Consider the following 22,603-nt stretch of genomic DNA (forward strand, 5'->3'; position numbering starts at 1 on the left):
TATGATTAGAATCAATGATTTTATTGAGGGAGATAAGTTACTCAAATGTCAACAGGCCATAGGCAAAGGGAACAAACATGTTAGAAGTCTCAGGTGCGCTGGAAGAGGAGAGAGAGTACTAACAGCTCTGCCCAACCAACATTCCAGATCCAGGGTTTTCATACTTCTCCAAGGCTCGATTTCTCATGGGTCACTTTCCACTCAAAGGATTCTGAAGACCAAATGCAACGGGATTCCTTCAACTACCACCCAAGAGTCTTCGGGTCTTCTCTCAGCCAAGGCATCCAATGAAAATATGATCTATTTTTCAGATTCCTCTGGAGGATTAAAAAGTCTCTTTCGCATTGCATTGCCACGCTCCCTGCTCTTGTTCCTCTTTTCCATGTACTAGAAAATAAAAGGAAGGGGGGGAGAAAAGAGACAATAGATTACGTCATCATTTACATACGTTAAATATTTAGATATATTTGCAAAATAAAAATAACATTTTTACTGACAAAATTTCTACATGGCTCTTATTTCACTGAATCTGAGATTGGAAACAGTGACCTTAGAGGCCATCTAGTAAAATTTCATTCAATACAGTACAGCACCTAACTCCTTGTAGGTGCAGAGATATTTGCTGAGTTAATTTCCTCCCAAAATGTGAATTCAATAAATATTTAGGGTGGATGAGTCCTGTCCCTGTTCTCCAGAAGCTCACAACCTAGCGTGTCATCTAACCTCTACTTGAACATTTCTAAATCAGGAGGCTCCCTACTCTGAGAGGCAGCCTGTTTAACTGTTGGGACACTTCTACTTGTTCCAGAGCTTCTCGTGTTGAACCAATAAGCGTTTCCCTGTAAATTCTCCTACTTCCCTCTATTTCTCCTTGCCTGCTACAATCTTCCAAATACCTGATTACAGGTAACCCACTCACTATCTCTTTTACAGGCTGAACGCTGCTGGTTTCTACAACTGTTCCACAGAACATAGCTTCTGCCTTCTAAAGGCTTATCTGTAAAGTGCCTTTTATACAACACTTTAATATGAATAACCCCTTATAAAAAAATACCACACCAGAATTAAATACTCCAGTGCTCTAAACAAAGTCTGGCAGATATGGACTACAGTGGGCCTACTAGTTCTTATGACCTAGACACATCATATTTCTATAAATATTGCCAAAAGAGTAACTGGCTGTTAGTAACCATATTATCCTAATGGTTCATATGGAAACTTATAGTCAGCTGAACTTCCTAGGATTTTTTCATCATGAATAGTCATCAAACCCAATTCTCCCCAAATCTTATGTTTCTGTAATCGGTTGAATCTAAATGTAGTTTTCACCTTGGAGGATTTTAGCCTAGTGTTCTGATATGGCCAGCAGGTTATAACTAACAGGAAACCCAGAGCCTGGCACTGAGAAAAAGTACTTGTTTAAAGCAGAGAAACTTGAATATAAGTGGTTTCATAAGTGTATATTTACATGCTTATAATATATACACTAATAAAGACATTTTAAAGGTGCAAGAGGGGTTCTTAGGCAGAGTGGAAAAAAAGGAAAAGCAAATTCAAGTTGAAAAAACTGAGTACATGTGAATAAGTGGACATCAAAATCTTTCAGCTGTCAGGGAAATGGAAAGAAGCCACAAAAACAAACGATTAGTGACAGCACTAACCAGGGACTCTGGCTGCCCTCCCCTGAGTCCTGAGGTTAACACCTTTGAGGTACTGCATCTTCTGGGCCAGTAAGCTCAAATGTAAGGAGTTGGGCTAGATAATCTTTAAGAAGTTTTCTAGGTCTAAAGTTTTGACTGAAGAGTTCTAACATATTTTCTGGAATAGTAGCAGTTTTCAAACTTTTTTTTTCCTCATCAAAGGGCCATTTCAAATAACAGATGAAACACCAGGTCCCTTTAACAAAAACATTCCTTTTATCCGTCATACATTAATTTTCTTCATAAGACTGTCAGGGGGAGAGGGGAAGGGTGTTTCATTGCTTTAAAAGGTTAAAAAAAAAAAGTTGTAGAACATGGAGGGATACGTGCTCTGAGAAAAATATTTGATATCCCTCTTTAATCATATGAAGCCTCCAACAATCAGGTTCAAAGGAGCGTCTAATGGGTAAGTCTTCAGAAGACAATACTCTGTAGCAAGCCAATAAAATAAGTCATAAAGCAAATTAAAACAGAGTCTATATTAAAATACATGTTACTGTATCTCCAAAGGGAGTCAACATGGCCCCTGAATAAAAGAAGAAAAAAAAAGGATAACTATAATGTTATTCACAAAACGCCACCAAACAACACAGACAGCATGGAAGGTCAATTAGCCAAAAACCAAACCAAACAAAACAAGTAAGAGGGACAAAAGAGGATGCTGCAAAAGTAGTATTAGCGATTATTTCAATAAAAAGAACAAAAGCAGCAACAAAGCAGCAAAGAGAGCATCAGAAAGAACTGGCCGGACCTTTTTTCTAGTTAAAAGCTTCAAAGAATGAAGTACTTAAATGACACATGAAGGAAATGGTAGGAGGAGAGCATTAGAAGCAGTAAATGGGAAACTGGGAAGCATTAAAAGCAGAGAGGAAATAAATGAGCACAGGTTCGGAAAATTGAAGGATGAAAGAACAGACAGAAAAACATCTATAAATCAGGTAATGAAGCAATATAAAAAACTACATAGAGGGCTTAGAAAGTAGTCAAGGAGAAAACCTGACATTTATACGAAAACAGACTCAGACAAAATAAGAAAAATATCCACACGTTCTTCTACCAAATAGGAAAAAAAAATTTCATATGAGGATCTAATCACCAAACCAATGGCAAAATCACTGAACTGTAAGGGCAAAAAAAAAATCTAAACTTAGGAAAAAAGCTATCTTATACAACTGAAAGCATGTAAGAAACAAACAGCTATACCAAATAAAACACTATGGGGCCTCCCTGGTGGCGCAAGTGGTTAAGAGTCCGCCTGCCGATGCAGGGGATGCGGGTTCGTGCCCCGGTCTGGGAGGATCCCATATGCCGCGGAGCAGCTGGGCCTGTGAGCCATGGCCGCTGAGCCTGCGCATCCGGAGCCTGTGCTCCGCAACGGGAGAGGCCACAGCAGTGAGAGGCCCACATACCGCAAAAAGATAAAAAAAAAAAAAAAAAAAAACACTATGGGTTTTATTTTTCCATAATCTTACTAAAACAGGAACACAGCCCTAGGTTTAGTTTCCACATAAACTACCATTTACATATGATGAAAAAACTCTTTTCAAAAATCAGTTTAAAACACTTATACCCATTTGTTCACACAAAAAAAATTATTACAACTCCAGGAAGTTTTTCAAACAGGAAAGATGCTGTAAAGGGATTCCAGGAAGGCGGGGGTGTAGGGGGGGAGAGCCCCAAAGTGGAAAACACAAAAAATGATTCATAGATGCTGAATGGCTTCAAATATCATATCTAATACCTTTCAATATGAGGCTCACAGGGGAAAAAAAGTTCAAAAGTACAGAAAACGCAAATTGGAGGGCAGATTTTTAGTAGTTATATATTTTTAAAGGTTCTGGACTTAAAATATCTGATGAACAAAACAGAAATGGAATTAAATTTCTTTTCAAAGATTTAAAATGCACTCTGTTCAGTTTGCAGTACCTGCAAAAAGACAATAAACTTTGGTTGTTTGCCCAAGTCCAAGTCATAGCCTAAAACTCTATTCAGGAAACGAGTCTTTCCAAACAAGTCAAACTAGATCCCTATGGGTTGTACATAGTATAATTATAAAGAAGTTCAAAATTTTAAAGCTGAGAAGAGCCTAAGTCTAGCCTCCTCATGTTATACAAGGAAATTGAGGCCCAGAGAGTTTTAGTTACCTGCTATAGCTAAACACTGACTGACAAGTCTTTCTGCTGAACAGATTCAATGTCCTAAACCTTAAAAATTCATCCAAAGGAGTTACAGTGACTATTATAAGATAGTTGTTTTCATTTATGTACATGCAAAAAAAATCAGCAATGTCCCAAAACTGTCCCCAGAAGACACTTTCATTTCTCCTCTTGGTTTTAGGCGAAGACATACATATAAAGTCAATTTTTGATGTTATACAAAAATTTGCAAAAAACTTAATATTGTTCCAAGATGTTCTTTTCTATTGTTCAACCATTTCCATCCTTTAACATTTTCCTTACCTCATTCTTCAAGCATTTTCTCATCTCCCGATCAAGATCATTGCAATGACCAAAAAATTTCAGAATGCTGTGCTAAAAGGAAGAAAAGGCGTAAAATATTTCATCCCATAATATGCTAAGGTCTCTGGCACACAGAATTGAAACACTTATTCCTACAGAAATGGGTTTAATGGGTCATCCTGTCAGTAAGCAAACAGTTAATAGTTAAGCAAATAGTTAAGCCACAAGTATAAAATACACAAACAGGCGTATCTTGGCATTCCTACAAAAGAGGAATAAATGCTCTATAGGTAGAAATGAAAAATAAAAAGACTTTTCTTTGATAAAAGAGAAGACTATTAACCTGCCAAAACCTCACAATGACCGAGTGAAAAGCATTTTATTACCCAATACCCTTTCTTTAAGGGCATGTTATCCATCCTCTATTATAGAGTGATGTCAAAGGGTAGTGTAGCCATATTGACACGACCAGTAACTTCCTTCGCGAGCAAACATTCCTGTCCCATAGAAGAGTTACTTATGGAAAGCTTGGTGCCAAAGCCATTCTCTCATTTGCCTCCATTCAAAATGTCATCAAAATAAATTAGAAACACATAACACTATTATTAGATGGCCTGTAAGGGCCACATAACCAAGCCAGTAATTTACAAGATAAGAAAATCAATGTCTGAATTCAAAGTCTGCTTTGTTTGAAAAGCAAAAATAAAAATCTTCTAGTGGTTTCAAGTCCTGTGACTATCATCATGGCAAAAAGTATATATGCTCCAAAGCAGATAAAGACTGACATCAAGAACCTGAGTTTTAGTAGGGCCATAATTAGTGTGTTTGCATGTCACGATTTTTATGGGTAGGTCAGACAGCATGGTGATCTCCTATAATGACATGCCATAAATGCTGAATTTGTAACAATAAGCACATCTTTTCCTTTTCTTTCTAATTAAGGATTTCATGGAAACCAGACAACGCATAATTAGTAATAGTCATGCTACTTCTTTTTTCCCTGTTTCTTCACCACTTTAAATGTACTTTTCTGGTCCACACTGAATAAATGGTCAGAGTTTTTCTGGCAAGCATTTAAGATCTCCTACTGATTACCTAATTACCTTTTCAGGATAAATATTTCCTGTGTATAAACTACCTCCTTGACAACAAACAGGGACAATGCTTTTTCACACACCTTCTGGCCAAACGGAAATACCAGAAAGGGTTAAACTTTTAGAATGTAAGGCAATATTTCATAGTTTAGTTTATATTTATTCATATCATCCCATACACATACATCTTATTTTAAAAATTCAAGACAAAAACTAATTTATATTTTCACTTTCACCTCAACATTAGCCCAAATGAGAATTATACTCTTGTGACATTATGTGAAAAACGCCCCAGTGGAATTGGTAAAAGAAATGCCCATGGACTGCACTTCTCTTGTATACACGTGCATAAGCCTCCAGTGCCTGGTGTCTGTTTATAGAGAACAAACTGGTAGAGCAACTGATTGAATAAGTGAATCAATTAGTCGGTGTCTGGAAGACAGTGTCCCAGGCACTAGGGACACAACAGTGAGCCAGGTGGACCTGGGCCCTACTCTCATAGCTCAGAGTCAGAGGAAAAGAGACAAATCATGAAGTGACTGCTATAAAGCAGCGGTTCTCAAAGTGTAGTCCCCAGGGCTACCCAAGACCTTTCCAGGGGAAGGTAAAATCTATCTTCCTAATAATTGAAGATCTTATTTGCTTTGCTCACTTTCATTCTCTCACAAGGGTACAGTGGATTTTTCCAGAGGCTACATGAAGTGTAATATCACCACAGATTGAGTGCAGAGACAGATATGAGAATCCAGCTGTATTCTATTAAACTAAACATTAAAGAGAACTGCAAAAATGCAAAAGTAATGCCACTCTTTCCACCATTTTTTTGTTTTGGAAAACAAGGTCTTTTTTATGAAAAATAACTATTAATATGTAATGGGTTTATTATTATAATTTTTAAAGAAATTAGTATTTTTCAATTTCTCAGTTTAAATTTCTAATTCACTAAATATTGGTAGATATAGTCCACATAAACAAAAGTTCTTTGGGGTCCTCAATAACTTTTAAGAGTGTGAAGGAGTCCTGAGACGAAAAAGTGTAAGAGTAACTGCCATAACGTAGGAAATCTATTATATACAGTATTACTGGAGTACAGAGAATCCGGGCCAGGAAAGAAAAGGAAGTGGAAATGACAAATTAAGCAGAATAAAGCCTGGAGGATGATAAAACCTGATCAAGCAAATGAGAAGTTGAGACAGTGAGGAAGGCTCTAAGTTAAGCATAGGAAAAAAGCAAGTACAAAGGCTTAGAAGACAAAAACATGCTCCAGTACAACTGCAGACAAGAATACGCAGGAAGGATGAGGGGCGCGGGGGCGTGTAGTCAAGCCCAAGAGTAAGTAGGGGCCAGTACATGAAGGCCTCGAAACACAAAGAAATTTTAGAGTTTATTCTACAGGCAAAGGGAGCCATTAAGGGGAACAGTGATTAAACTTACGTCTGAGAGAGCACTCCAGATGCAGCATGGAAGGTGAATTGGGACAGAAAAGAGGACAAAACAGTCATGGGACCAGGTGGCCCCAGTAAGATAATGCTGGAATCAATTGGTGTTAAGAGCAGACATATAAATCAGTGGAACAGACTAGAGAGCCCAGAAGTAGACCCATTCACATATGGTCAGCTGATTTTTGACAAAGCCACCAAGGTAATTTAGTGGGGAAAGGACAGTCTCTTCAACAAATGGTGCTGGAATAACTGGGTATCCACAGGGAGAGAAATAAACCTTGACTCATACCTCACACCGTACACAAAAATTAACTTGAATCACAGACCTAAATTTTAAAAGGTAAAACTATAAAACTTCTAGAAGAAAAAACAGGAGAAAATCTTTGTGACCAGGAAATATACAAAGATCCTTAGAACACAAAAAACATAAACAATAAAAGAAAAAACTGGTAAATTAGACTTCATCAAACTTACAAACGGCTCTTTGTAACACATCTTTAAGAAAATAAAAAAGGATGCCACAGACTGGGAGAAAATATTCACAATACACTTATGAGACACAGAACTTGTATGCCAAATGATAAAAAGAATTCTTACAACTCAATAACAAGACAAAACAACCCAATTTTAAAATATGGGCAAAAGACGTTATATGAATGGCCAATAAGTACATGAAAAGATGCTTAAAGTCATCAGCCCCCAAGGAAACACAATTTAAAACCAAATAATATACTATGACACATCCATAGAATGGCTAAAGTTAAAAAAGACTTACAATATCAATTCTTATTAATTATCTATTTTATACATATTAGTGAATATATGTCAATCCCACAGTATCAATTCTTAATCTAGATGTATGGCAGAAATAGTTTACCGAAAAGTATATTGTCATCAACAACATTCTTTGAACCAGTATAAATACCTGACTTCACAGGTCATTGGCATTCCTTACTACCTTACTTTTAGTCTTAAAATTTTACTCCTTTAAATAATACTATTATTGGAATCTGATATATCTACAGTTTATGAATAACATGAAGGAAATAATGTATCATGCAAAGTTAAAGAAAAACACAAATGCTCCTTCTAACTGTCTCATACATCAAATACATGAAAAAAAGCTAAATATTTGACAATGGGAAAAATATCAGATTAATTTAACGCATTCCAAAACTGGGCTTATTTTCTATTTTGGTTTTAACCATGGAATTTTATTTCCATTCCACTAACAACTAAGTAAACCTGTCAAATTAGGCCAGTCATAATTTAAATCTAGTTAACATATAATTATAAAAAATGTTTCAACTTCCTTTAAACACAGAACTGTAGAAGTCAAGGAACAAGGAACAGGGATTCCAATTACTATATATCATTTCAGAAGCTCCCTAATACACTACCATGCTTGATTTCTACTCATCATAAAGGGAAGTGGTTTCTAAAAAAGATCACAAGGGCTTCCCTGGTGGCGCAGTGGTTGAGAGTCCGCCTGCCGATGCAGGGGACACGGGTTCGTGCCCCGGTCCGGAAAGATCCCACATGCCGCGGAGCGGCTGGGCCCGTGAGCCATGGCCGCTGAGCCTGCGCGTCCGGAGCCTGTGCTCCACAACGGGAGAGGCCACAACAGTGAGAGGCCCGCGTACCGCAAAAAAAAAAAAAAAAAAAAAAGATCACAAGCATCAATCTTTACTAAGCTAAGACCCATAACTAAGACATTATCATTTCCTTCCATTAATGGAGATAACGTTTTACATCATTGTGCTGTACCTAGGTTTCATTTTTGCTTTATGGTCATTTTCTGAACTCTTACATTTTTGTGACATTCCTTAAGCAAGTTAATCAAGACGTTGCATTCTTCAGTATGCAAGTGTGGAGATAAGTCAGGATGCATCTTTAGGAGAAGGAGATGGAGCACAGCAGAGCAACCTGTGGATACAAGAGTGTCTTGAATATGTGTGACTGTACTTGTTAATGCGACCTAAAACTATTTTCAGTAAGAACCTGCAGTGACTTTTATCAGAAAAGAATGCTGACCTTAGGCAAATTATTAAACTTGAGCCTCAGCTTCCTTATCCAATGACTTAACAGATTTGGCAGGTTATCAGGAGTGTTTAGAGAATATGCAGGTTCAGAAAAAAGCGGACTCCTCAAGAGACCCAATCCTGGAAATAGATGCTCAAGCAGAAACAGCTTGCCTATATTAATAAGCCTGACTTCAATTACTTTTCCCACATTCCTGAAATTGATTACAACTCATTTTGTTCGGATGAAATTCTACCAATGAAGAGAACTGGCCTATTAATCCTTTTTAAATGTATAAGGGTTAAAGGGCCATTAGTCAGTCTCACATCAGTGTGAATTAATGTAGACTGCTTTCTTCCTAACTAACATCTGGCTGAGAAAATCTAACTAAACCATGAAGAGAAACAAGAAGCAGATGTGGAAATTTTTTCCTCAAATTTAGCATATATACTCATAAAATGCAATTATTACAATGAAAACAAGAACCTAAAATCCCTGAAATTAAGTTTAATTGCTTCATTTCACAAAGAAGAAAATTAGCAGCCAAGGTCTAAGATAAAACATCATTTTCAGGTGTTTGCTATATTTATGCAGCACTATTCACCTATTCTTTTCTTAAACCTATTCTTTTTAACTCAGAAAAGATTACTACACATCCACCAGAATAGCTATAATCACAAAATCAGACAATACCAAGCACCAGTTAGGATGTGGAGAAAAGGGACCTTACTCATTGCAACTGGGAACGGTAAATAGTACAGACACTTTGGAAAACAATTTGGCAGTTTCATAAGAAGTTAAACACAAACTTAACATATGACCTGGAAACTGCACTCCTAAGACCACACCCAAGAGAAATGAAAACATATATCCCCACAAAGACTTATATGTGAATGTTCATAGCATTATTCATAATAGTCAATACTGGAAACAATCCAAATGTCTAATAATCAAGTAATGGATAAACAAATCGGTATATCTATACAATGGGATAATACTACCTAGCAATTAAAAAGAATGAACTTATACATGTGCCAACAGGGAGGAACCTCAAAAGCACTAAATTAAATGAAATAAGCCATATTCAAAAGACTGTAATGCATGAGTCCATTTATATGCAATGTCTAAAAAGGGCAAATTTGTAGAGGCAAAAAGCTGATCAATGCCTAGGCCCAAAGGTGAGAGTGGGGATTAATATGCAAATGGCACAAAGAAAACTTTGGGGGACGAAAATGTTCTAAAATAGGATTGTGGTAATGGCTGCACAACTGTAGAAGCTTACTAAAATCACTGAATTCACTTAGAGTGAGCGAATTCTATGGTATGTAAATTATACCTTAATAAAGCTGTTAAAAAAAGTTCCAAGAAATTCAAACTGCCCATCAACCTCCCACTCCCAACAAATAAAATCCTTAAAAATGACTAAACAAATAATTGCAAAGAATTATAATATCTACTATTTCAGATTTCAAGTGATAAAAATATCAGAAGATCACTGTTCCACTAACTACTAAATACACACACACACACACACACACACACCCCACACACACACACACACAGCTAAAGATCACAAATCAGGCCGCTGTGCCAAGTAAGTATTTGAGTATTTGAAATGCAAACTGGAAATGCAGCCAAGTTCAAGTTCTGTCTGCCTGTCACTGACGACGACAAAGTCTTTTCAATGATATAAAAATTTTGCCTCAGAAAAATGAGGTCTCATACAGTACAGCAATTTAAGTCATCTAATATTATACCAGTATTATATACCTACACTTATGTATATATTAGTTATCCTACTTCTGCCTTATTTTTTCTGAAGGGAGATGTACACTGGTTTAGTCACCTAGAAAACGCCATTAACATTTTATTCCGTAAATATATTTGACAAAATATTTTTGCATATTTCTATCAACCAGCCCTCAAATGTGTGCTTTTACAGTTCAGAAACAAGCTTCTGACGTACTGGAATGGCATCTCTCACTGGTAAGGTAAAACTTAAGAACACACTTGGCTACTGAGATAAATATACACATGCACCTTGTATATAAGCGTAAATGTATATCATGATACATATTTTTCCTCCCTCCACAAAAGTTTACATCAAATATATACGTTACTGTAGACCCAGTCATGGTGCCAATAAAACATCTTCCTGTCTACCTACTTATCCTAGGTGATTGTGTCAAACAAGAAAATGGTTTCATATAGTTTCCTTTTCCTATTCTTCTTGGTGAAAGCTGTGACTTAACCTAAAGCTCTAAACACTTACCTATCCCTTATCTAACAAGTTCCTTGCTTTATCAATCATTCCCCTCTTGCCTCCATCCTCTCTTTTTAGTTAGATATTCTCTTCTTCCCCTTTCCCTCTATCTACGGCTTTGGCTAACTGTTGGTGTATATGCAGATGCACTGCTGTACTCCTGGGTGTAATATACAAAACATAACTCTAAAACAATGGCATTGTTCTTAGAGCACATTTAAATGAGTGCTGACACCCTCCAGTAGTCATCTTTAAAAGCTTATTCTAGTAACACTATTGTAACTAAAAGTAACATTTTATGAACTGAATAAAAGCTAAATATATATTGCATATTCTTATTTTTTAAATCTCATCAAAGCCATAAGAATATATCCACATTATTAGAGTAGAAAATAATTTCTTGAACACTTACCACGTGCAGGCACAAGTCTTATAATCCTCCCAATAACCGGAGGAAGTAGGTACCTTTTTAAGTTCAGTTGAACCATAAGAAAGAGCTTTTCTGTAGGTCAAAATACACATTACTCATATTTTCATAGCAAAACTAATCCCCGGGTCACACAGTAAGTGAGAGTTACTACCCAACGTATCTCCCACCGTGACAGATTTTTCCCGCATTCAAAATAGGAAGGACATGCCTTCCCAGCAGTTTGTGAACGAAATAAATTCAGACAGAAAAAAACCATTTCCCAAAGCACCTCTGGTGAGCTACAACTTCAACAGGGACTAATTCTAGGCCTAGGTTCAAAGAAGTCAATGTAATATTATCCCATATTATTAGAAAGAGAGGATCTGTCTACATCAAGAAAAAGAAAAGTATTATGTTTGTCCTAATCAGCCATGTCCAGAATACTGAGAATTTGAGTACCCCCGGGGGAAGGCTCAGGATGGAGATGGCTCTGACACTAGGTTTAAACAGGAAGCCATTCATGAAATTGGGAATATTTACGAACTTAGGGGAACCCACAACAGAGGAGACAGATAAAAAGAACAGCCTGGTTAAGTATGACAAGTAATGGATTTGAAGGGAGAAGACGTGGGTCTGAAGGCAAAGGCTGTGGACACAGCTATTCACAAGTTATATCACTTTGGCTAACTTAATCTGAGACCTAAGTCTCTTCTTCCATAAAATGGAATTAGCTCTTGACCTATAACATGAGGTTTAAAATAACATATGTGAGAGTATCTGAAATAGTGAAGAGTGAGTGCGACAAAGGTAAAGCATTATTAGTATCTCTGAAATGCCCTGTCACCGGATGGGAAAGGCTGAACTGAACTGACTCTGAGATGTGTCCGAGGACAGGACTGGAAACCAAAGTGTGGCAGTTACAGAGGCAGTTGTCATCTTCCTGGAGCTGTCCAACATGAAACAGGCTGCTGTGTGAACTTCTCATTTATCTGTCCTAATGTGCCCAAGAGACTGGCTTAAGTTAATTAAGGATGTTACAGGGTATATTCTTACGTTGCATCCTTACCTTTCTTCTCAAATCTAAGTTCACAATTAAATTTAAGCCATTCCCAAAAATAAAATTTGCCCTCAAGGGACAAACGCTTGTTACTACTGATAACACAGAAAACAATCTCAAAAGGCAGCACCAAGGTAATTATGAACATCAGCCGCACTATTGAAGCAAAGGTGAAGGGAGCGTTCATTGGTGACAAGACTTTGTGTATGGGTATTTGCAGTGAGAAAGAGAGGGATAAGTTCCATTCAAACTGTTGGTACTTAGTCAAACACAAAACTTCAGTCCCACTTTTACACTGGCATTTCGAAACCATCAGAACGGTTTACTTGTCACAGCTACAACTCTTCCTTCCCCATGCCAATCCCATCCACTTCCTCAGGTATGCACACATTGATACCACAACAGTCCATTTAAACTCTTAAAAATGTTCATCTGTGACAATTAGATATTTTGATAACTGGCTAATAGGCCCCTGAAAAGCAACTGTAACTTTTACTTGGGGGTAAGCTGGGAGGGTTGAAGCAGTAGGGTGCCCTCACTAAAGATATAAAAACTATAGTCTTATTTTACTCACTGCTTCACCTTATTCTACCAAGACCCTGAGGTAAAATTTTTCTAACGAGTGTTCTGATAGGCAGAAGATTTCAACCACCAGGTGGCACAATTTTAGAAAATAAAAAAACCGCGAGTAAGAAATACATTAACCAGTGAAGAAAAGGGAGGAAGCATTCTAATAACACATTTCAGCAGATCTATGATCACAAGGGGGAAACCCTATATTTTAATGCCACTTAGGCTTTCTTTAGAAAGATTTTGCTATTGTGTGACCCCACCAGAAAGAAATTTACACTACAATTATAATTTCTAATGTCATTTTAAAACAAGGCCAGAAAAGCTCTTGTTCAGAGTCTGAAGAATCTGTTCTCCAGGAAAAATGATAAAATAATTGTTAATGCTTTCTAAAAGATATTTTTTTAAGTCTAATTTCAGAAAGCACCGGAATTAGTTAAATGAGTGTTTCTCTACTTCAAACTGCCCCATATTCAGCAGAGGTAGCAGACATAGCAGGGGACTACCTACCCTACCCACTTTTACTTATCACAGCTGCAAAGTCACCAAATCTAAACAGATGCTTTTGAGTAAGTGACAAGTGCTCCCAGAGTATAGACCATGCCCCACTGCTACTGAGAGCAACCCACATAATTTCTTAAGGAATGGGCCCAGGTGCAGCTTTCCCTGAACTAATATTTATCAGCACTTACTTCGTGCTGAGCACTGTCAGATCACCTGAATTTCAGAGGAAACAAAATTAGTCCGTGAACTTCAACGAACACACAGGCTAGTGAGGGAAGGGACATTCTCCTAAATGCACATAGTAAATGCCCAATAAATGTTTGCTGCACGTTGAATATAGGATTACCATGGATTTGAGAATTAATTCAGACATCGACATAGTTTCTTTTTTAAAAGGTGGGAAATGAGGGTCACTTTAAATCAACCAAACAAGTGCAGAAGCCTGTGTGGATAGAAAAGGAGACACAAGGGGTGTCACAACAGAATTCCTTTGCCAGCGCAAACTTCTTTTATGCATTTAAGTCTTCAAATGAAGGCTTCCAGAACTCGGATTTACTGAAGACTCTTCATAAACCACTTACTGTGAAACGACAAGCTCAGTAATCTTGAAACCCAATAAACGAGATTTGAATGTCACTTTCCTTGAAAAGCGTACTGAGGGTGATCTCACTGGATTCTCGCATCGCAAGACGGATTGGTGGGAACTTTCCCTGAAGCTGAGACGCGCCCTAACAGGCTCCCGCCTACCACAAGCAAATCCTAAACGCCTGGATACCCAGTAACAGTAATAATCACACAACGTACTGAGCGCTCACCGCGTCAGACACGCTGTTCAGGGCTTCCCTCCTCACAACCGAGGCGCTGGGTTATACCCATTTCACAGGCGAGGAGGCTGACGCTCGTGGTGAGGAGGAGCTCGCCCAATGTCACAGGCTCGAGGGCGGCGGCGGGGCTCATTCTCGCAGACAGTGAAAGTCTACACCGAAGCCGGCTCTCAACTACCAGCGCGCGTCCCAGAGAATGCCCGAGGGCGGGGAGCTCAGAACGAATCCAACGCCCCGGCAACACCCAGCGAAGTGGTCCCAACCCCCCAGGCGGGCGCGAAGTCCCGGCAGGATGGCACACAGCGGGGCGCGCGAGCTGGAGACGTGAGGGGGGACAGGTGAGTGTCCCGCGGCCTCCCCTCACACCTCGGCCACGAAGAGAGCGCTCCTCGGAACGGCCCGGACTCCCGAGACTCACCCGACTGGCGGCCACACCCGGAGAGCGGAAGCGGTATTCACCGGTGAAGACTCTGCACCCAAAAGCGGGCGACCAGGGCGCCGGAGCCTGGACAGCTCCGGGTGGCGAAGGTTCCGCGCCCTCCACGCCTGACCCCGCGCGGCCAGCCCCCACCGCTCGCCGCCCGATGCGCATGCGCCATCCGGCATGGACAGGCCCAGTTTCTTGAGCTGTAGGGGGAGGGAGAGCGAGTCCGCGAAGGCGCGGCAGAGCCTGAACTTTAAGTAGAACCGACGAGCCAGATTTCGTGGCTGGGATTAAAGCATTCAAACAATATTCTCTGCTAAGAAGAGTGAGGCGGGGACTCGGCGAGTTTCACTCCCGTCGCTCTCCCCACACGGTCCCCTGTGCCGAGGGTACAGTCCAAAGTGTTGGCTCTGGTGGGCGGGGCTCCAGGGCGGCGGGAACTGCAATTGGTGTCTTTGAAGGTGCAGCAGGCGGGAACAGCTGATGAGGAGAGAGCCGGCCGGCGATGTGGGACGGTGAGAGGATCCCTGGCGGCATGGCATCGGGCCTCCGAGCGTGGCGGGAGCCTTGAAGAAGCCACGTCCCACGCCTCTGAGACGACTCTTTCGCGACTGCCGCAAGTCCCAAGGTGCGGGATTGGCCCTTGGTCTCGGGCCGGAGGCTGGGGACTACAGTTGAGGCTGAGGTGAGGAGGGCGGTGACGCTGGGCCGTGGCGTCACATCCGCCCGTGGTGGGGCGGGGCCTCACGTAGGGCCTGCGTCACGCTGGAGCCGCGCCGAGCTGTCACCGGCTAAACTATCCGAGCCCTGGGTTGCTGCTTTCCCCAGAGTTGAGTGTTCTTGGTTTTGGTTAACCTTGGCGTCCGTCCTTTTTAGTCTTTGCAGCCTCTCGCCTTACTCCTGCTGCTCCTTGTGGCAGCTCTTAGCCTGTGCAGATTTCCAGGAAAGTTACTTAAAAGGGACCTTTTTTGTCATGCGTTCTTTCAGCTGTTATATCTCGAGCACCAAGCCAAGCACTGTGCTAAGCGCTCAGATGTAAAAAGAAATTAGCTAATCACAGGGAATCAGAAGAGTTTATTCAAGGGTTTTCCAACTTTATTGATGAAATTGCGTGGACTCTTTCTACCAGAATTCTTTAGAATGGCATTCCCAACGTTTAGCGGGAATTAAGACTCTTAGTCTTAAAATGCAAAAATCTCAAGCCCTTCTCGGTCCCCCACACCCACCCCAGTTTAAATCGTTGGAGTCCAGGAATCTGCATTTTAACAACCACCACCTCCAGTGTTTTTGATGGGAGACGTCGGCTTGATATTGTCACCGACTGTTGGACCCTAATCCTTCCCAGCTTGTTTACCTCCTCAGGCACGGCTGCTTCAGGAGAGTCTCTAAGACTTCATTCCACAAGTATTTCCACTAGACAGTTCTTGGGCTGACACTGTTCTAGATTCTAGGAATGCAGCTATGAATAAGACAAACATAGTTCCTGCCCTAGTGAAGCTTAATCAAATATTTAATGCAATAAAGTAATCAATAAGCAAGATAATTTCAGATAGTTCTGTTAAGACAAGGTGGGGAAATAACTAGGTTGGGTGGTCAGGGTAATAACTAGATTGGGTGGTCTTCTGTGAAGAAGCATGGCTGAGACCTGAATTACAAGAGCCATGTGAATATGTGCAGAAGAACCTTCCAAGCAGGGGTCACTGCAGATGCAATGGCCCTTAGCTGAAGGGATCCTCTTGTAATAGACAAACTAGAAGGGCAGTGTAGCTGGAGCTCAGAAAGCCAAGGAGAGAGTGGTAGATGACAGGGATGCAGGAACCAAACAACGCAGGGCCTTGTGGACCATGGTGAGGATTTCAGTCCTGACATTAAGGCAGGTGGGTCCTGCATCTGGACAAGGAAATGAGTCAGGCTCAATTTTCATGATCCTGATGCTGCTCCCACATTCTTAATTCAGTTATTTTTCTCTCTAAAGAACTAATCATTCTTCTTTATTTTTAACTATTGTTTTTAGTATCTTTTCAAAGTATTGGGTTGGCCAAAAAGTTCGTGCGGGTTTTGCCATAAGATGTTACAGAAAAACCCGCACGAACTTTTTTGGGCAACCCAGTATATTCAACTACCCATATATTTTCAGAAGTGGGTGATGGTAATAAATTATATGCCGTGTTCAACACTTAAATGGTAGAAATACGTCGCAGCCAGGATTCTTTTAGGGGAATCTCCTCTATTTGTCCTTGGAAATCCCATAGTCGTGGTGGAAGCAGGTGAGATTGACAGACTGACTTCTGCCTCTAGTCATAAACACAGCCCTTCATGATCTCTGACCTCACCTCCTCCTCTGTGGCTTTTCACTCACCACTCTGACCTCTCTGGAGGCCTCCTTCTCCCTGTCCCTTGAAGGCCTCGAGGCTTTTGCACTTGCTGTTCCATCTGCCTGGAAAGCTCCTCCACCAGCTAGCCCCATGGCTCACTCTCCCTCCCCAAGGATTGGCTCAAATGTCACCTTCTCTCTGAGGCCTGCTCTCCATCCCCACCACCCATTGCCAGCCTGCTGCACTTTCACTGCTTCCTAACACTGCTCCGTTTTCTCCTCAGCACTTATCGCTTTTAACAATTTTTGTGATTTTCCTGTTGCCTGTCTCTCCCAACTAGAAAGGACGCTCCATATTGGCAGGGATTTTTGTCTTTTTGGTTAAAGCTGTATCTATCCCCAGTGCCTAGAAAAGTGCCTGGCACACACGGGTGCTCAGTAATTTGATACATGAATCAGTAAATGAGTGAATGATTCACATGTCATTGCCATCAAAAGATCAAAACACTCTAGCCAGGAAAGGAGGGAGAGCACTAATTTTTAAAAACTCTGAAACATTTAAATGAACGCTTAAGGAGAAAATAATTTAATCCTCCTGTTGGAACACTGTTCGCAGAGCGCCTGAAAAATGGTAAACATCTGGGTGTTTGACCTGCAAATCAAAATTCTGGCTAAAAATATCATGCTGAAAATTCACTAAGTTACACTTTTGTGTTTGGTTAATACTTTATCGTGCTGTTTTTGGTTTTGTCTTTACGAAAGTGCCAAAGAGATGGATGAAACTGTTTCCGAGTTTTTCAGGAGGACCATCTTGAAAATCCCATTGACTGAAATGATGACAATACTAAAAACCTGGAATTTTTTGTCTGAAAATCAACTGCAGACTGTAAACTTCCGGCAGAGAAAGGAATCTCTTGTTCAGGACTTGGTTCTGCTTTGTGAGGTAACAGTGTTCAAAATGACTAACCTTGAACATGACGCTACCCTTTGGTTTTTTTCTTTCCTTTCCTTAGTCCGAAAGAGATGTAAGGTAGCTGCTAGGGTGTGAAGTTAGGAGGGCTACATACCACGATAGCGGAAAAGGAACTAATTTTTTTTTAATTTATTTTTGGCTGCGTTGGGTCTTCGTTGCTGCGCGCAGGCTTTCTCTAGTTGCGGCGAGCGAGGGCTACTCTTCATTGCGGTGCACAGGCTTCTCAGTGCGGTGGCTTCTCTTGTTGCGGAGCACGGGCTATAGAGCGCGGGCTCAGTGGTTGTGGCGCACGGGCTTAGTTGCTCCACGGCATGTGGGATCCTCCCGGACCAGGGCTCGAACCCATGTCCCCTGCATTGGCAGGATTCTTAACCACTGCGCCACCAGGGAAGCCCCTCCTCATTCATTTTTAAATAAGTATACTTTATGACCCAGCAATTCCACTTCGAAATTTACATATATGGAAAACATAATAAAAAATGAGGTATATGTAATATCATGATTGATAAACATTTATATACCTAGTTATAGATATGTAAATATCTATATATAAAGATGTTAACCAGCATTGTTTACACAAAAAATTGGAAACAACTATACTTAGGAGATTAGATAAATAATGATATGTCCACATAAAATATTCCTTAACCATTAAAAAGAATAAACTAGATCTTTCTGTATAACACTGAAAGAAACTATATAATATGTAAACATAAATGTGTGTGTATAGAGCAGTGGTTCTCAGCTGGGATGATTTTGTCTCCCAGAGGACACAATGTCTGGAGACGTTTTTGGGTGTCAAAACTGTGGGATTGGGGTGCTGCTGGCTTCCAGTGGGTAGAGGCCAGGAATGCTCCTTTACATCCTAGGACAGCTTCTACAACACAGCTTTATCTGACTCAAAATGTCACTAGCACCTGGTTGAGAAAACCTGGGATAGAGGAAATCTAGACGGATACCATAGATTAAAAAAAAAAAAAAAAAGTTAAAAGTGATAAATGAGGATTAGATCGGGGGAGAACAGTTGTGAGAACCTGTAATGAGACACAGAATCAGAATGAGACACCTTCAGAATCAGAAGGTGTATGTGTTACCTAACAGGAGAGCAGAGATGGGAGACAGGTTGTCAGTAAAGTACTGAGAGGGCCCTCATCTGCTCTAAGCAATCCTAAAATGTGCTGTAGATGGGGTAGAACCACACCTATCACCACGATTACTAAAAATGGTATATTCTCTTTCAGGAGAATCGTGCAAGTCTCAATGATGGAGCCCTTTTAGACATCATTTGTAAGTTTTGGTGATTTGCATTTACGCTTAACCAGTCCAGTTTCATCAGAGAGGCAGTTTTGTATTTAACGGCTCAGATTCTAGAGTCAAGTTGACCTGGTTTCATATTTCAGCTCTGTCACTTACCAGTCTTGTGTCCTTTGCCAAGTCACGCGACCTTTTTTTAAGCCTCAGACTTTTCCTAAGTAAAATTGACATAATAACAGCTTCTACTTCACAGGATTGTTATGAGGGTTAAATAAGATAAGACTTGAAAAGCCCTTAGCACAGTAACTGGCATACAATAAGCACATAGTTAATGTTTGTTAGGCTTTGTATTATTATTAACAGAATTTGAAAATAGATGTCTGCGAATGTGTTCTAATTACAGTGCAGCTTGTAAGGAATGTAAGGATTAACACTGACCGTACTTGCACGTCGAGTGGTCATGGGGGCACTAAATGGGAGAGGCATACATGGCTCTGGGGTCTCCATGTGCAACTAGAAGGAAATTGGGCCCCCGGCTAAGATAGGAGACACTAGAGGTGGACCAAGCTTGTCACAAATATCATGGATTAGTCTAGCACGTGTTCTGTTTGAGGAAATGTCTGCATTTGTATTTAAGTCCTTGCCACTTATCATGAACTTCTACACGGTGTTTAAAAGAATCATTAATGACAAAAAGTTTTTAATCTCCATTATTACGATAGCAACCTTATTCAAAGATCATTTAGCAGGCCATCTGAACTCTGAAACAGAGAACCAAGGAAGAAAATACCAGAAAGAAACAAAACCCTTTGGATACTGTTTTTCAGGGCAGGCATCACATTATACCTGATTACACCTGTTTTGGACAGAACTGGATAATCAAGAATTGTCAGGCCATCGCCATAAATGGGGTGGGATGGGGAGACAAGGACGCCAAGGCACCAAAAAAAGAAAAAAAAAAAAAAAAAAGACACAGGACAAGAAAAGTAATAAGACAAAGGCACAGCAGGTTGGTGCCCTTGAGTATTGGGGCCAACAGCCCCTCTTATGGGGTTCAGAGCACCTTGGTCCTAGGTCCAAAGACACAGGGATGCAGACCGAGGTCAGCGCAGCGACAGAGTAAAGCCAGGATGATAATGTGTTGGGACTGAACTCAGTAACTTCCTAGGCCCATTTTCACTCCAAGATACTCTTAAGTTTGTAACTCCTGGAGGGTGTCTTCTACATCATACATTCATTCATTCATTCATCAAATATATATGTTTAATGCCAGCCAGTGGCTAGATGCTGGGACTACAGCAGTGAATAAGACTCAGTCCAATATCCCATAATGTGTTGGGACTGAACTCAGTAACTTCCTAGGCCCATTTTTACTCCAAGATACTCTTAAGTTTGTAACTCCTGGAGGGTGTCTTCTACATCATACATTCATTCATTCATTCATCAAATATATATGTTTAATGCCAGCCAGTGGCTAGATGCTGGGACTACAGCAGTGAACAAGACTCAGTCCAATATCCCACAGGTACAAGCAGTGTACAAATGAACATCTAAATGTATGCTGCAATGTCAGGTAGTGGTAAGTACTATGAAGGAAACTACAGCAGGGCGGGATGGGGGGTCGATTTTGGTAGGGTGTTCAGGGTAGGCCGTTCTGCACTGTGGCATCTTAGTAGAGACCAGAATGAGATGTGCAGCGAGCTAAGTGAAGAGTGCTCTGGACTAAGGAAAGCCGATAGCAACACCAGTTCCAGGAGCACATCATCCCTGGCTTGCTGCACAGATGCAGCAGTCTGTGGAGCAGACCTGTGTGGACAGAATAAATGGTCTAAGAATAAATGCTAAATCTCTACTATATGGAGTAATTCTTTATGACTTGTTTTATTTGTCTGGAGTAAATTTAATCCATTTAAAATTTATATTTTGAATAAAGATCTGTATAACTTAATTCGTAAATTACTGTTAGTTTTCTCCACTTTCACATTATTAAAAATATGTATTTATAAGTTGAAAGTTCTCTCGATATGATAGTAATAAGCTCTTCCTCCCTGTCTCAGATACTCAATTTCATCGGCATCAGAAAGTTTGGGATGTTTTTCAGATGAGTAAAGGACCAGGTAATGTTTTCCATTTTTAACTGAACACTTGTATTTGATGTTTTGGCAATTTAAAAATGAGTAGCAGTTTGTTCCTCTTAAGTCTCTTTTCTTTCCAAATGTGGTGATTGTTACTCATGTATAGAAAAATGAGAAACATATCTGGTGATGCTCTGTCAGGGGTACCAGCAGCGTTTGTGTGATTTGATCATTACTGCTCTTTGAGGTTACACCAAATGCTTATCCTCAGGATCTTTGTAAACGTATTGAAGACACTGTAGCTCCCTTGATTCTTCTTGATTTTTCTTTTCATTTTGACAGGTGAAGGCACTGACCTTTTTGATATGGAACAATTCAAAAGTTCATTCAAGAAAATTCTTAAGAGAGCATTAAAAAATGTAAGAATAAAATTTATCTGAATTTCCATAAAATTCAATTTCATGGCATCTGTGCACTTAAAATTATTATTTTATTTATTTTTTTTTTCAATTTGTAAGAATTTCAGTTAGTAATATTCCATACTGTTCTATTCCGTATCAAAGACAAACTCTACTCAGTGTAAAAACTTTCCTCTCCCCTTACCTCTCAATTCAGGGGTACTGCTTCTTTCTCAAGAGCAGCACTGCCCAGTAGGACTGTACAACGATGGAACTGTTCTAGATCAGCACCGTCCAGGACCCAGCTAGTAGCCACGTGTGGCTACTGAGCACTTGAAGTGTGGCTGGTGTGACTGAGAAACTAAAATGTTCGTCGTGTTTAAGTGTAATGAATTTTAGTTAAATGGCCCTAGGTGGCTCGTGGCCACAATGTTAGGGTAACTCGAGAGCACCGAAGAGTCCTCAGCTGCCAGTCTGTTTCCACAGGTACCACCTCAACATCTTATCCTAGGTTGAGGTGATTGCTTTTTATTTTTTATTTTTATTTTATATTGGAGTATAGTTGATTAACAATGATGTGTTACAGGCATACAGGAAAGTGATTCAGTTACACCCATACAAGTATCCATTCTTTTTCAAATTCTTTTCCCATTTAGGTTATTACAAAATATTGAGCCAAGTTCCCTGTGATATACAGTAGGTCCTGAGGTGATCACTTTTTAACAGCCTCCCCTACTTCATTCCCTTTCCACCTAACTCTGCCTGAGTCCTCCTTGCATATAAAGACATGCCAAAAACTCTGTCCCATTCACTGTGCTCTG

At 40.1% G+C, this 22,603-nt stretch overlaps 2 protein-coding genes across 9 annotated transcripts in view; one reads left to right on the top strand and one right to left on the bottom strand.

The window, feature by feature from the left end:
• CMC2 (C-X9-C motif containing 2) lies at nucleotides 1-15,435 on the bottom strand. 3 transcript variants are annotated; one of them, XM_060083316.1, is made up of 4 exons: nucleotides 14,763-15,423; nucleotides 8,506-8,621; nucleotides 4,160-4,231; nucleotides 1-387 (listed from the first exon to the last, which is right to left on the bottom strand). In XM_060083316.1, exons 2-4 carry the CDS (start codon nucleotides 8,584-8,586, stop codon nucleotides 301-303), a joined length of 240 nt encoding a protein of 79 aa, XP_059939299.1. In that variant the 5' UTR covers nucleotides 8,587-8,621; nucleotides 14,763-15,423; the 3' UTR covers nucleotides 1-300. The 3 variants fall into 3 exon arrangements, with proteins under 3 accessions (XP_059939299.1, XP_059939297.1, XP_059939298.1); XM_060083314.1 differs by lacking the exon at nucleotides 8,506-8,621 and having other exon boundaries at nucleotides 14,763-15,432; XM_060083315.1 differs by lacking the exons at nucleotides 4,160-4,231; nucleotides 8,506-8,621 and having other exon boundaries at nucleotides 14,763-15,435.
• Nucleotides 15,179-22,603, top strand: part of CENPN (centromere protein N) — a 20,820-nt gene continuing 13,395 nt past the window's right edge. For 4 of the 6 annotated variants that reach the window (XR_009530572.1, XM_060083310.1, XM_060083309.1 and 1 more), the window contains exons 1-5: nucleotides 15,369-15,453; nucleotides 17,845-18,025; nucleotides 19,297-19,342; nucleotides 21,367-21,426; nucleotides 21,727-21,803. Coding sequence is in view for 5 of the 6 variants with exons in the window: in XM_060083310.1 (XP_059939293.1) it covers nucleotides 17,855-18,025; nucleotides 19,297-19,342; nucleotides 21,367-21,426; nucleotides 21,727-21,803 (354 nt within the window). In the remaining variant the exon portion in view is untranslated. Of the gene's footprint in view, nucleotides 15,454-17,844; nucleotides 18,026-19,296; nucleotides 19,343-21,366; nucleotides 21,427-21,726; nucleotides 21,804-22,603 lie in introns of all 6 variants that reach the window. The other 2 variants (XM_060083313.1, XM_060083308.1) reach the window with 2 other exon arrangements.

Source organism: Mesoplodon densirostris, chromosome 19 (genome assembly GCF_025265405.1).
Source record: "Mesoplodon densirostris isolate mMesDen1 chromosome 19, mMesDen1 primary haplotype, whole genome shotgun sequence".
In the NCBI taxonomy this organism is placed as follows: Eukaryota; Metazoa; Chordata; class Mammalia; order Artiodactyla; family Ziphiidae; genus Mesoplodon; species Mesoplodon densirostris.